Source organism: Cyprinus carpio, chromosome B7, assembly GCF_018340385.1.
Source record: "Cyprinus carpio isolate SPL01 chromosome B7, ASM1834038v1, whole genome shotgun sequence".
Lineage (NCBI taxonomy): Eukaryota > Metazoa > Chordata > Actinopteri > Cypriniformes > Cyprinidae > Cyprinus > Cyprinus carpio.
This window is the reverse complement of record NC_056603.1, coordinates 41,308,416-41,323,173: the sequence shown is the minus strand read 5'-3', so window position 1 is coordinate 41,323,173 and position 14,758 is coordinate 41,308,416. Positions and strand designations below refer to the sequence as shown.

The 14,758-nt window shown below is 34.0% G+C and overlaps 1 protein-coding gene across 6 annotated transcripts in view; it reads left to right on the top strand.

Moving 5' to 3' along the window:
* Positions 1-14,758, top strand: part of kcnip4a (potassium voltage-gated channel interacting protein 4a) — a 150,537-nt gene that overhangs the window by 41,004 nt on the left and 94,775 nt on the right. The window contains exon 1 of one of the 6 annotated variants that reach the window (XM_042728697.1): positions 10,063-10,446. The exons of the other annotated variants lie outside the window; for them this stretch is intronic. Within the exon in view, the coding sequence (XP_042584631.1) occupies positions 10,359-10,446 (88 nt within the window). The 5' untranslated portion in view covers positions 10,063-10,358. Of the gene's footprint in view, positions 1-10,062; positions 10,447-14,758 lie in introns of those variants that run through there. 6 annotated transcript variants of the gene reach the window in all.

The window sequence follows — 14,758 nt, the reverse complement described above, 5'->3', positions numbered from 1 at the left end:
TGAAAGTGTCAGCACATCAAGACATCTCATAAAATTTCCATGGCCAGCAGCCCGAGCCGAGGTTTGTTTCTTTGTGTCACTGTTGACAGTGCAGGATATTGCGATCATACTCTGGCTACTTTAGCTTTTGGCAGTCAGTTCAATCAAATCTAGTTTTCTGAAAATGTCATAAGGGCTACTCCTTCAGTATTCCAATGGGCTCTCCTCCCTGCACAATTTGCCAAATGATGTTGACATTTATTGAAATGCCTCAGGCAAAGCTAGGCTATCAGAAAGTTTGGCAGGGAAACATTCTCTTGAGGCTTACAGGTTCATAGGCTCTGTCAATTTTGAGATTTTTTTCCTGAGGTTACAATGTAGGACACTTTAAAAATGTGTCCTTCAGGAGCTCAGGTCACGAAAAAACATCTTACTGGCAATACATTTTAACTACATTTTAATAAAACTTTTTACACTTTATGAAACATGTTTTTGCTGTTTCAATAATAGTCTAATTTAAGGTCATGATAACATTTTTTTATTTTGTATTTATTTATCTGCTTTTTTTGGCATCTCTAACAGCCCTATGAAACGGTACATTTTAAAAGCATTTATTTGTTAGTGTATTCTGTGGGATGAATATATAGGAGGAAATGTTTAAATATACAACGATAAAGATTTGCTAGGACCATAGTTAATTTTTTTTATTATGAATTTTTTTTTAGTTTTTTTTTTTTTTTTTTTTTTTTAGCTTTGATGAATGAATGAGCAAATAAGTAGGTAAATAAATAAACACAATTATTTCATTTAAGCTAGTTGCTAGGAAACATATTCATTTAGTTTAACTTAATGTAATAATGACTGTTGACATAAAAACAATCAATCTAATAAAAAGACAAAAATACAACAAAACTACTAAAACTATAACTCAAATTGAAATGTATTTATAAATAACTATTAATATTAATAAATATACTAAATGCTAAAATAACACGTTATTTTTTATTTCAGTGTCTCAGTTCAATTTGATGAAGCCATTATATTTTATATTATATTATATTATATTATATTATATTATATTATATTAATATTATATTATATTATATTATATTAATGCATTTGCATCATTTGCATATTATATTATATTATTATATTATATTATATTATATTATTATACATCTCTAGGCTGAAATAGTTTTTGTGTGTTATAATAAGATGCTGTTTAGTAAAACCAATGACGTGGATCTTGATAAAACAATCACACAATTAAGTAAAAATATTTCTGGTGTGATCATATTTGTAACATTTCTGTTATTTGAGTATTAAATTAACTTTATGCCACAGTCATATTCTTGATTCACTTCAAATGCTTTTACTATCTTGGTTGGCAGATCAATACGAGTCTGACATGTCCAAAAGAGTCGGTGAGTTATTCAAGAATCACTTGGACAGATAAAGTTGAATTTGTGAACAAATGGTTCAGCACATTCTTTTAAAAGATAATTTCGCAGGGGGACTAAATCTCAACTGGACACAAGTTTTTAAATCTGCTTCTGTTCATTATGATTATCTTAGGAAAATCCTCCTCTTGCTATTAGATGCTTGTTCTCTCATTCTCATGCCTGTCAGTCTCTATATATTTTTGCCTCTCCCTCCCCTCTCCATCTGGATTTCCCGCTGTTATGTGGATTATTCTCCCAGCAGGCCAGTGGCTGGTGGTGGCGATGCACGAGGCTCTCTGTCCAGGGCCTCATCTTTAATATTTCAGCAGCATGTTAAGTCAGTGAGTCCTGCTTCCTCTGATTTGCCCTGTGAGGGCCGGAGTGGAAACCAGGTCACACTACCCTCAAAGGACACTGAAGGACATGCAGGAGCTGAGAACGCCATTAGCCTGTGTCTGTATCTGGAGACACGTCACAGACAGGAAATGTGAAATCTGCCTCTGCACTGCTATTGTGCTTGGCCTTTGTGACTGTGACTGATGCTTCTTATCATCAGCATCATTATCTGCTAAGTCTGAAATAATAAAAGACAAATAAGTAGAGGAATGGTATTTTTAGACCTCCAATTTTTTGACTATGGCCCTTCAAAGTATTTGGACACAAGCCTGAGTGTGTGAATGTCAATGCATTAAAACAAAATGACCAGGTGGCAACTGCATACAAATGATGCTCGAGCTTTTCTCAAAACTTTATGCCATTTTTGAATAGACTGAACTTTATTTCATGGTGAATTTTTTTTTTGTGAATGTACAGTATGTTGTTAGTTCTCCTCAAGTTATCTCCTATAGCAGATTAACCAAATGGTTCATCACATAAACTACCAGCATGATCCACCAAAGATTTAGTCACACTAGGCTTTTGAGTATGTAAATACAGTAAATGGCACATAATAACTTTTTGATCCTCTATTCGTCACACATCTATCCACTGTATGAATCCACAGATTAAGGTTCAACTTGAACTTTGAAGATGAAACTTCTTTACACACGTCTGCATATAAATGTGTGCTTTTAATAAGTATTTTTTAAATAATTGGCACTTGTTTGGATTGTCCATCGCAAGACATTCATATATCTTCAAAAGTGTTGCTTAAGTGTTTAATTACACTTTAGGTCAACTTTATTGGCCTGCAAAGGCAAAACACAGTAACATACGTAATGCAATTGCTTACATTTGTGGAAAAGTATACACTTTAGCATACTTTAAAAAAAGACCACTTTTTTTGGGGGGGGGGGGGCGGGGGTGAGTTAATTGTATATACTTAAGATCAAAATGTTTTCAGGCACCTAATTGCATTTTAATTTCAAGTGAATGAAACTACACATTTCACAAAAAGGAAGATTTATAAGAAAATCAGCAGGGGCCGGTTGCATAAACTGCTTACACTAGTATTGCAAGTTCGTCTTGAATTCTTTTCTGTAGACTGATCATTCAAAAAAAAAAAAAAAAAAGTATAGGGTGTCAAATTAGTTTTAATACTCAGTCTTAGCATAATGAATGTTTATGCAACTGGCCACAAGTGTCTTAAACCAAGGATTCACACAAAAAAAATTTAGGCAAACAACTAAAATATTTACTTGAAGTTACCCTGAGATTTTAATTTAATAATTCAATAATTTAACAACACATTTGCATGTTCATGATTTCCTGATGTTGGCTGTCACATGACATGCAGATGAAATATTTTTAGTACACTGAAAATTCGGCTTTGGATTTATGAATTCACTCAGGAATTGCTAGTAAATTTCACAAATAATTACAATGAAACAGCAAGAAACACATTTAAATAAATGTGAAGTTTTATGCAGAAAGACTGAAATAGTATTTTCTAGAAATGGTAAAACACTCCAATAATCTTTATTAAAACTTTTTACAATGTTACATGTTTTATTTATTTTAATATATCATTATTTTTATTTATTTTAATTGTATTAATTAGTTTTAATAAAGTTTGTTCTATGCTGTGATTTAGAGAATGGAGTGTGAAAACTGACATGAAATCAAAAAACTTTCATGCTTTCATTTTCATGTTTTGCCCTAATTACCGTGTTTGCACTATATAAAAGGCATTAAGACCCAGTAAAAAAGAAAACGCTTTCACAGACCTGCCAAGGAAGCAACAACTGTTTTAATCTTAGGATTCATTTGCCTCACTCTCTTTCTCTGGATATAAACAGGAGTGTGTGTGTGTGTGTGTGTGTGTGTGTGTGTGTGTGTGTGTGTGTGTGTGTGTGTGTGTGTGTGTGTGTGTGTGTGTGTGTGTGTGTGTGTGTGTGTATGTGTGTGTGTGTTGTTGGGAATAGGCTGACCACTGATTTGATGTCCACAGCTTGATGAGGTACACGACTGTCCATTGTGATGTTGGCATCTTTGCTCTTTCGCATCATGAGAGTCTTGTCACAGACACCAGCTCAATGTAAACACAGCGGCCCTCGGGTCCCTTACTGTATAAGGCTGTTGAATTCCAGCGTGTGGAGAATACATTACACCAAACATGAGTTGAGCTGCGTGGGGAAGCCATTAAGGTAATGTATGAGTCGGGTGGCCTGTCTGCAGGGTCACCGCTGAGGGATTGCAGTTGCAACTTGGGACGTAGCAGACAGTTTGGAAGAACGCTTAAACAACGGTAATGAAAAATGAAGCTCAGAAAATATAATGACCATTCTGGATGGTCATTTATGAGTACAGTCATTACACGCTATATATATATATATATATATATATATATATAATATATATATATATATATATATATATATATATATATGTAACAGCAAAATATTTGCTTACTCTTGTAAAAAAGAAGTACACTTTTGCATAGTTTTAAAAAGAGTACTAAACGTGAAGTAAGATACTTAAGTGCAACTGAATGAAATGCACTATAGCTTAAAGTTATATTAAATGCAATTAGTTGAAGTTGAACTTTAGACTGCTTTTTGGAACCACTTAAGTAGTAATTTTATGTAATTTCAGGATTACCGTTATAGTTGTGTACTGCCGAATTTACTCAAAAGCATTCATTCTTAACTAATATATGCCTTTCATTTAATTTGTTAAAACTTGAACTGTATGTTGTTTAAATATATTAGTAATTACACAATTGTAATATTGAATAACATGCTAGAGTTAGTATATGCAAGTACTTAAATGTGGTTTTGTATGTTGGTTTACCCATCAATAAGTGTACTTCTTTACAGCATGACAGAATATTAAAACAGTGATTTAAAATGTGCTTTAAAATAAAACCTTTAATTTGATATTATTACAAAAACACACTTAAGTGCAGTTAGGTTAAGTGTAACCTAGAAATGAAAGTGTACTCTAAGTACATTTAAGAGGCTTTTTAATGAATTAGTATTATATTATCTTCAAGAACTGACTTAAATCAGTACTTAAATCTACTTTTATTAATCGGTAGCACTTTATTTTACAGTTTCTTGTGGACATACTGTATACTTGTTTTAGTAATTATAATAACTATGTAATAACTGTGTACTTACCCTAAACCTACCCCTAAACCTAACTCTGAACCCTATATTATCCAGTACTTTCTTAGGTAAAGTACATTGTAAGTACAAAGAAGTGAACATGCTGTAAAATAATGTGCAACCATAAAATGTCAAATACCAAATGTTTACTACACCTTTATTATGAAAAGCAAAAATATTAGTGTTTAGTTATAGGTACTGGTGGTAGTGCTGGATTTTGGCTAGGATATGTCATGACATCAGTGCTTTTTGAGATATATTGAGTGAATGTCTGCTTTTCAGAGAAGGTGTGTGCGGCAGGATGAATTCAAAGAGGTGTGGAAGCTGGTTTTCACACACGCCAGTAACTGGCAAATACTCTTCATACCCAGCGAGTCTTTCACTGGAGTTGTGTGTGCGGCTCCTCAATAGCTGCCTGGGTTTGAATTGAATGCAGATTGATTGTTTCGGGGGGTTGCGTAGCAGCTGCTAATTGGTAATGAGGAACATTTGCAGTTGCTCGTCGAGGTCTGAATTAGACAGCTCCGCCCCAAACAGATACTGATACAGGCTAAAAATAACGCTCAACTGATGAACTGAGAAATTTTTGGTAACACTTTCTGTAAAGCCTGTACATGTCATGCATTTTAAACATGCTCCTAATACCCTAAAAAACACATTGCAATCTCTTATATCTTTTCATGATGATTGATTGTTGAGTTTTTACATTTTCTGTAGTAAATGTGAATGGTGGTGGTTGACTGTGTAAAAAATCACCCCTAATAACACTAAGGTGTTGCTTTGCAATTGTTAAGGTGTTCTGAATGGCTTTTAGTATGTTGCTACATCAAGCCTCTATAATGGTTTCTAGTAGGGATGCACCGAAATTACAATTCTTGGCCGAAGCTGAACAAAATTAAATACTGGGCCATAGCCAGAATACCGAACACGGTTTTTCAAATTTTTCCCCCATGTAGGCCTATTTTGGCCTACATTTTACTTTAATAATAAGTTAGTAAAATAATATATTGTGGCCATTTTTGAGACTTGAATCAGGCATGTATTTTTTACTGTACAAATAGGGCTAAAGGCAGCCTTGCTGAGCAGAAGAGACTTCTTTTAAAACATTAGTATATTACAGATCCCAATTTGAACACTATGTGTGAATGCTTCTCTTTGTTGACAACAGCATGCACATTTATAAATGATTCTCATTACGAATTTGGGAAGATGTTTGTCGCATGTATCACATTGTCACATGCCTTTAAAAAATTCACAAAAACGTTACTGAGCAACTGATAATTAACAAGTTCAGCTCAGATTGTCCTCGCGCTTTGGACTTTGAACCCTGGTGCCGTGAGCTCATGCAGCGCTGTCAGAATGCATGAAATTTGTGCGTGCATTAGAAAATATAACATTCTGCAGTTTATTTACTAATCGTTTGAGGTAATTTTGCGATTTCAATCATCATACAGTAACCTAACCACCAGCATCAGCCACCTCTTCTTCTCATTCTCATACTTTCACACTGCTTACATTAGTGCGTGCCTCTTTTTGATCGCGTTAGTCATTGTACGGTACATTCGGTGCATCCCTAGTTTCTAGTTATAACTTTGGTCACCCTATACAGTATGAACTTGATCAGATTATTTAGCCTGTTAGGTGGAAATCATAACTTGAACCATTTATTAAGATAATTTTCCATGCCCCCTCAAACAAGTTGACAATTTGAGGCATTATTCATGCCAATAACGCAAACAGTGCAAGACAATTTTAAAGTTTAATACTTAGGTTTAAGAATTTGTTAATATTTTGTACCTTAAGTACGATCAGTAGTAATAGTGATGCTTGTCTTGGCTTCTTTTTACTTGCCTTTTACAGTATAATGCATTAGTCCTCGATAAAGCATGTGAAATTTTCTGGTGAGTGTGTTTTAATGTTTTATTTAAATTTGTATTAATATGTATTGTTTTCATTTAAAACACAAAATAACCGTAAACACATATTAAATGAAAAAGTGTAATTGTGTTTTAAAATACACAGAATTGCACTGCTTCTTATGTGAATCATATTAACAGGGTCCATAGACATTCATATTATTTTTGGTAATTATATCCAAAGAGAACTTGGAAATCACAAACCTCTTTCTGAAAAATAATTGCTCTTAGTTGTATTGAAAGTGAATTTATTGTGTACTTTAAATCTTAAAAGCTTTTTAAAAACAGCTGTACTTGCAGATAATGTAAAATTAATGCTAAAAGTATCACTTAAGTGTACTTGAGTACACTTTAATGACTGTTTTTTTAACACATAAGTACACTTTTAAAAAGCACATTTTGTATTAATGTCAAATTAAATTATGTTTTATTAACCTTTTGTTGTGCTTTAAAGAACTACACTTATTTTAATGTTGACTAACATACTAAAGCACATGTAAAGTACTTGATTATCATTAACTGTATATATTATATATTTCATTATTATATTTATGGTATTTTAAATAAAATTAATTGAAACTTCATTACAAAATGTAACTACAAATATATTTACGTACATGACATACAAGTTTCAATTTTAATTTACTATAAATGCTTGACAGTACACTTTAACCATATTTCAAAGACAATAGAATTACTGAAATTACATTTGAAGATATATAAAGTCCTACTTAAGTGTGTCAAAAAGGGCTTTAAAGTTTAGCTAATTGCATGTAATATGAATTTAAACTTTAATACATTTTATGTATTTTAGTTGCAATTTACATGCAATTAAGTGTCTGAAACATTACATTCAGTTCACACTTATGTATATTCTTTCATTTCCATAATAAGAGCTCTTTAAGTATGTTAAAGTGTACTGCTTTTTATGCCATGTCCAGTACGCAGAAATCTAATGAAGCTGCTTCATTGCTCTGACCTTTCAAAGCACCTAGTAATGCTTGGTAGTAAAATGCCACATGTCTCCTTAGATTTTGAACATGAAATTAATTTGAGTTCATGAATTATTGCGGTGCTACTCATAAGGTCATATCAAGCGTGTAGCATTGGAGCAGCTGTATGACTGTGCAGTGTGGTGACAGTACACACACACACACACACACACACACACACACACACACACACACACACACACACACACACTGTAGCTTAATCTGTATGGAAAATCTGTTCTCTTCGCATTCACCCACATTTTTCTCTCTTGTCACAACAACCCAGAGCTCCTTTCAGAACAACACGCCTCTTTGCGGAAACAGCGTTCCTGTTTGAGAGCACCGGGGACAGTGAGGGGTCTAAATCTTCTGTGAGAATGTCTCTTGTGGAAAAAGCTCTTGGTTTGGAGTGCTCTTCCTGAAATAGGCCTGTTTGAAGCACAGATGACCGATGTGAATCTGCTTTCCTTTCATATACAATACAAGCTGTTTCATCGGTCATCTGAATGGCTCATCTCTACCTAGAGCTGCTATAATGACCCGGAGATTCTGCTGGAATGTTAATGAAAGTCTTTTACACATTAAAAGATTTTTTTCTTCCACAGTAACTGATCCGAGATCCGAATTGAGGCTTTGATAGAAAGATAGTGGAGAGTGTTTGAGAATAATAATTAAAGTGGATGAAAAAACCTAGCTCCAATTTTACCCCAAAATCAAAAGAAAGTAATGTGAATGTTTTTTTTTTTTTTTTTTAATTATTATTCTTTCATCATTGACTCACCCTCAAGTTGTTCCAAACCTATATGCATTTCTTTCTTCCGTTGAGCACAAAATAAGATACTTTGAAGAATGTTGGTAAAACATATTACAAAGCAGAAATGCTGAAACAGGAAGGTTTGACAAATATGTAATAACATAGTCATACAGCAATACATGGCCATATCTGTCAAACTGCAAAAAAGATGACAATACTACAACATATACCAGTTCCATATCTCTAAATAAAGCAACTTTTATTTAGTTTGTTCATCACGCCAGTGTGTACGAATCACCATTTTTATTATGTTTTTTTTTTTTTTTTTTTTGCCTTTTTGGAGCTTGACACCCAATGTTTGCTATGAATTATTGTTGTATGTGTAACATTTTTCACTTTTGAGAGTTACTTTGGTATTGTTTATGTGCTAGTATAGTATTTATTAACATTCTGAAAGACTTTTGTGTCAGTATTTTATTTTCATTTTAGCGTACACTTTTTAAATTTTGTCATTTTTACTTTTTTACAACTTAAACAAGCTGAAAATGACCACATTTTTTATATATATTTTTTTCATTAAAGTTTTTATATATATATTTATTTAAATCAATTATTTCAGCTTTATTTCAGGTAATGAAAAAAATAATAGTTTAATGGTTTTAGTTTAAGATATTATTAACAATAATAGCTCTGTTTTGGGTGTAATATTTCAGATTTCATTCTTTGTGTGAACGTTCTTCGTTCTCATTCTCATTACAGATTATCCGTGTTTTAAATGATAAAGTATTAATATATCACTATAATATTCATTGCACTGTATTGCACTGTACTATATTATTTGCTACGACTGTAACAACCTTCACTTTTACTTTGATTTGGGGGTAAAATATGACCTAGACCTATTTTTGTGGACGAGTCCCAGTCTTCGTGAGTGGCAGTGAGTCATCAAGTCTGACCTTATGAACTCCACCTTTATTTCCAGCATCTGAACACCTGATGTTCTGAAATGTCAAGGTGTGTCGCTTCAGTTTTAACCTCACTCTCTCTCTCTGTCTCTTTATGTTGCCTTCAGTCGTTGCTTTTCACACCTCAGTCCCTCTGCCTTTGTCTTTCAGTCCGGATCTCTTTCTCGCACCTTCACCTTTATCTTCCTTCTCCATATCTCTGTCTTATTCATTCAAGAGCAAGCTGTCTCCATAGTCTCTCTTATCTTTAACCTCTCCGCCCTTTTTCTTTCTCCACTTTTTTATTTATCTTTCGCTCTCAATGAATCAGGTGGCTCTCAGAGCGCCTCAGGAGTGTTGCAGCATCGTAACTGGCAACACGACAGTCCCATAATCGCCTGTCAGCGCTGATTCGCGGACGCTCCTTCTCTTTTTTCACCTCCCACCCCTCCTCCTCCTCCTCCTCTCTCGTGCTCTCGCTCCTCCCCAGCAGCACTCGTGGAGGTTGGTGCTGAGACTCACAAGCAGCTGCTCTACTACAACTAGAGAAAGAGTGTGAAGACGGCTCAGAAGGGAGCGCTCTGGGACACACGAGCGCTCCGGAGGAAATATTTATGAGTGAGTGACCCCCCTCGTGCAGCTCCATATGAGCCGACTCTCACAGACGCACGAGCAGAGCAGGTTTGGGCAGGAGAGTGCGGCCGCGGGGAGGAAGTTTTCCTCTGTCACCAGACCCTTTGAGGATAAAACAGTGGAAAAAGAGAGAGAGAGAGAAACCTCAGCATGAGCAGTTGCAGGAAGAGATGCAAGAGGGAGTTACTGAAGTTTGCTCAGTACCTCTTCAGATTTATTACTGGTACACTCAATGCAGGTAAAGTTCACGGCTTTTCCGCATTTTTCGAAGTTTTTCATCTTGGAAATATTGCTATTTGTGTTTGCTCTTTGTTAGATTCGTGTGATGCGTCTACATTTGCAGTGGCAGCTGAAATACTTTGGTGCAAGCTGGCGTTATATGCATGCAGTTAGTTGAAGCAGAGCAGCTCAAACAACCTGCAGGCATCTCTTAACCGCATTTTGACCTTTGTTATCCATCCTCTCCTTCCTAATCTCCTTAATCATTTCAATTAATCCCAGGCTACTGACAATTAGAAGGAGGCAAACAAATTTCCCCCATCATTTACCAAATATAAATTGATGTGTCAGCTCTTTCAAGGCTTTTCTCTAGCATATTTAGTCATGTTGTCCTGTCCTTGAGTATCCTGTTGTAGCTTTCCCAGTGTGTCTACAAATGATGTCAAATTGTGTGAAGCTAGTTTGGGCAGTGGACCATTATTTCTGAAATGTGTAGGCTTGTTGCAGGAAATCGGATATACATCAAAACAATTACATATAGTGGCTGTACTGACCTTGATAAATGATTTACTTGTGAAGATGTGTTCTTTGCATCCATCAAAAACCCTTTATATATGGTCTTACATTGAAAATTTAAATAGCTTTTTTTTTTTTTTGCAATAAAAATTAAAATAATATTTTTTTTAAGCAAATGTAAGGTCCAATCCCCAAAACAAACTCACTGTGAACAAATAAGTAACTAATAAATACAATATAAAAATATAAAATGTTTAAAATAAATATGAATAAATTGAATCAAAATAACCTGAAGGGTTATTAAACCTAAATTTCAAAATATAAATATATAAGAGTGTTTGTGTGTCTATGTGTGTGTGTGTGTGTTTATTTATATATATATATATGCATATAAAATACAATTTAAAATATTTTAAATAAATAGCACCCGTTTTAATCAGAATAAAATGAAGGAGTATTTCCTGTTTCCGATGAAGAGACTAGTCTAGGATGAGTTCTTCTCTTTGTACTCAGGACTGCAGTTTGTTTCTTATGGTAATTTACTGCCTCAGCTTGAGAAAGTTTTGTTCTAGCTAATCCGACACACTCTGATGGGATTTATGTGTGATTTGACAGGTTTATTTTTTTTTACACTTTACCAATACACCCCTCTGTTATGTGTTGATTGATTATGGTGTATCTGTTGTGCTTGTGAGGAATGTGCAGTGTGTCTCTGCAGTATGTGAACCTGCGTCTGAATGTGTGGGAGTGTTTGACAACAAAGACCAATGGCAAAACCTGGCATGCATTGCTTTGCTGGTCTTATTTTATGAATATCATGCATTAGAATGTGTTGTGTACACAGAGTAGAGGAGTTTTTCATGTAACCCTTTTGAAAGATAAAAAGGCAAGCAGTGAAAGCTTGAGTACTGCTGAGGGGTTCGTTTAAGCAGATTTCTGTAGGAGGTCTGATATAGTGTTTGATCATCACTGACAGGGAAAAAAGTCTTTCCTCATTAAAATCTTGTGTTGATTGGGGTTATGTGTTGATACAAGACATGTCTTCTCTGTTTGTGACAGGTTTTCCTAGTTATTATTGAATTAATTTTAGCATAGTCAAGCATTTCATTTTGGTGCCATTGATCACAACCCAGTGTCTCATTTATAGTGTGAAAAACAGTGTTTTCTTGTAAAATATCTCATAAAATAAATATAGGTTATTTAACCACAAGTTCTTGAGACATTAAGAGAAAGGTTTCCACTTTTCTTGTTTTAAGAATAAAACACTGAAAAAAAAATTTCTCTTGGACATTGAGTAAATTTCTCTCACACACACACGCAAAAAAGAAAAAAAAATATATATATTATATATATATATATATATATATATATATATATATATATATATATATATATATATAACATAAACAGCATTGAATTATATGCTACATTTTGAAATTAAAAGACAAAAATAGAATTTTATTGAAAGATGTACTCCAATAATCTTTGTTTTATTTACAAATTGGACTATTTTTTACAGTGTACAAGTAAACTTTTTGAACGATTTACACAGAAATTCGCGACACAGAAAGACTTCTCACATTCAGTCTGTGCCGTGATGATGAACATTATAATTTCACATTTGTCTCTTAAATAGCTATAGACACGCTGCTCTATTCATGACTAATACTTAACAATTTGCCAAATGGTTATTTAATGGAATTAAGGGTCAAATGCATTAAAAATGCATGTATCCTGATATTGATGCCAGCTGTTTGGTGATGATTACCAGAAGATATCAATAATGAATTAAAAGTGCTGGAAGTGATCTGGAGAGAGCCCAGTGCCAGGTATTCTGCCGAGTCACAGAAAATAGATTTTAATATTGATAGTCTGGAAGACTGACAGTTTTTCTGACTGTAAGTTGCTGGAGATTGTCTCTCTGCCTTCACTTGAAATGCTTGTTAAGGTGCTGTATTGATTCGGCTGACACAATAAGACAATCCGTCTGTAGAACAGTGATCTTGTTTCTGTTTTGTCCTGCGTTTCTCTGTTCTCACCTAAAATGAACTTTTTTACTTTTTAGTTGAAATAAATACAAAGCAACTTTACCCAACAACGAAGTGCAAAAAAAAACATGCTAGTATTTCAAACAGGTTACTTGTGTACATTTGATCAATATGTGACATAATGAATGAATGCGGTAGCGTTGTTAGGTTAATTCCAAAAAAGATGGATTCTTTTATACTTTTCTAAGAAGCATACAGTATGTGAGTTCAGTATGTTTATGTAGTAACACTTTATTTTAAGGTGTACTTATTAAACATTACATGTACTTACTATTATATATTAATAGCAATTAATTTTGCATTATGCATTACATGCAAGTCAACCCATAATCCTAAGCCTAACCATATAGTAAGTACATGTAGTTAATTAATATTACTCAGTACTTGAATGTAGAATTACAATAAAGGACACTTTAAAATAAAGTGTAACCGTTTATGATTAAATTTCAACCATTCTTGTGAGGCAAACATCCTTTATCTTTGAAAGCAATGCACAGAAACACAAAACGTCAATAGCAGCTGCTCAAGTGATCAGGAGTGATCAATCGCCCCAAAGAATCGGTCAATTATAAAGCCTGATTTGAATGGGATCTGATGTAGAATTCAGTGGTGGGACACTGTAGATCTGTGTCCTTGGAGAAATCGTCTTATCGCTCTGGTTGCACATTTTAATGCAGTGAAGTGATGGGTTAGTTATAGAGTTCTGTAGCAATGACGTCAAAATCCGGAACATTTTCCTGTGGGGTTTTTATCATGGAGTTCTTCAGTTCATGAGTAAAATAAGGTCTGTGGTAAACATTGCTTGATGATACTTGACATTTTGAACTATAAGCGCACACACTCCAAACGTTGTGTAGATGCTTATTATAAACATAAATTTTTTAACATAGTTAAAAGTTGCGTTTGTAGTATTTGTGTGTAATTTATGTTGTACAGCAAAACGTCCAAGCATCGTCAGTCTTGTGCTCATAAACTGAAAAACCACATTTGAAGAAAAAAAAACCCTTTGGAAAAAATCAAGAGAACCCATTGTGAATTTTTTCTTCTGTGTTTTGACATCACGGCTGCAGCACTTATATTATTTAATAAGACATAATATTATTCCTATTGAAACACAAAGTTGGGATAGAACAAAGGGTTTGCTCCTTTTTATATAGATTATTTTATATAAATTATATAGACATTAATAAAACTCCAATTTTGATTTTCATTGGCATTTGTGGTATCATGAAGAACATCCATGGAACCTTTCCATTCCATGAAAGGTTCTTTATAGTGGAAAAAGGTTCTTTAGGAGCTGCTCAATTAAGGTATGTTCACATTTGTAGTTCAGTTCTCTCCATTCTTTTCAAAAAGGAAGATGAAAGATTTAGTCCTACTGGTTCACTTAACGTTCACACTGTCATTTTTAAGACCACCAAACCTTAAGAAACTAAACAAACAAGGTGCTTTTATGATTTTTTTTTTTTTTTTTTTTTTTTTTTTTTTGCGACAGAAGATTGTTTGTCCGTACGTACAGTGTGATGGCACTTTTACCGTCTGAGAACTTGTGAAGAGCTTATGAAATGTGTCAAAGCAGCATTAAGAATTTCACCATCATACAAACAAAGAAAGATCTGCTGTGAAGAGACGTGGTTTAGATACCGGTCTTCTTGAGCAATCTTCAGCATTTAGGGTTGCATCTTGTGACATCACATCCTGTTTTTGGTTTGTTTAGATGTCTTTGGTCCATATTGCATTCATATTTCAATTGAACTGCACCAGAGT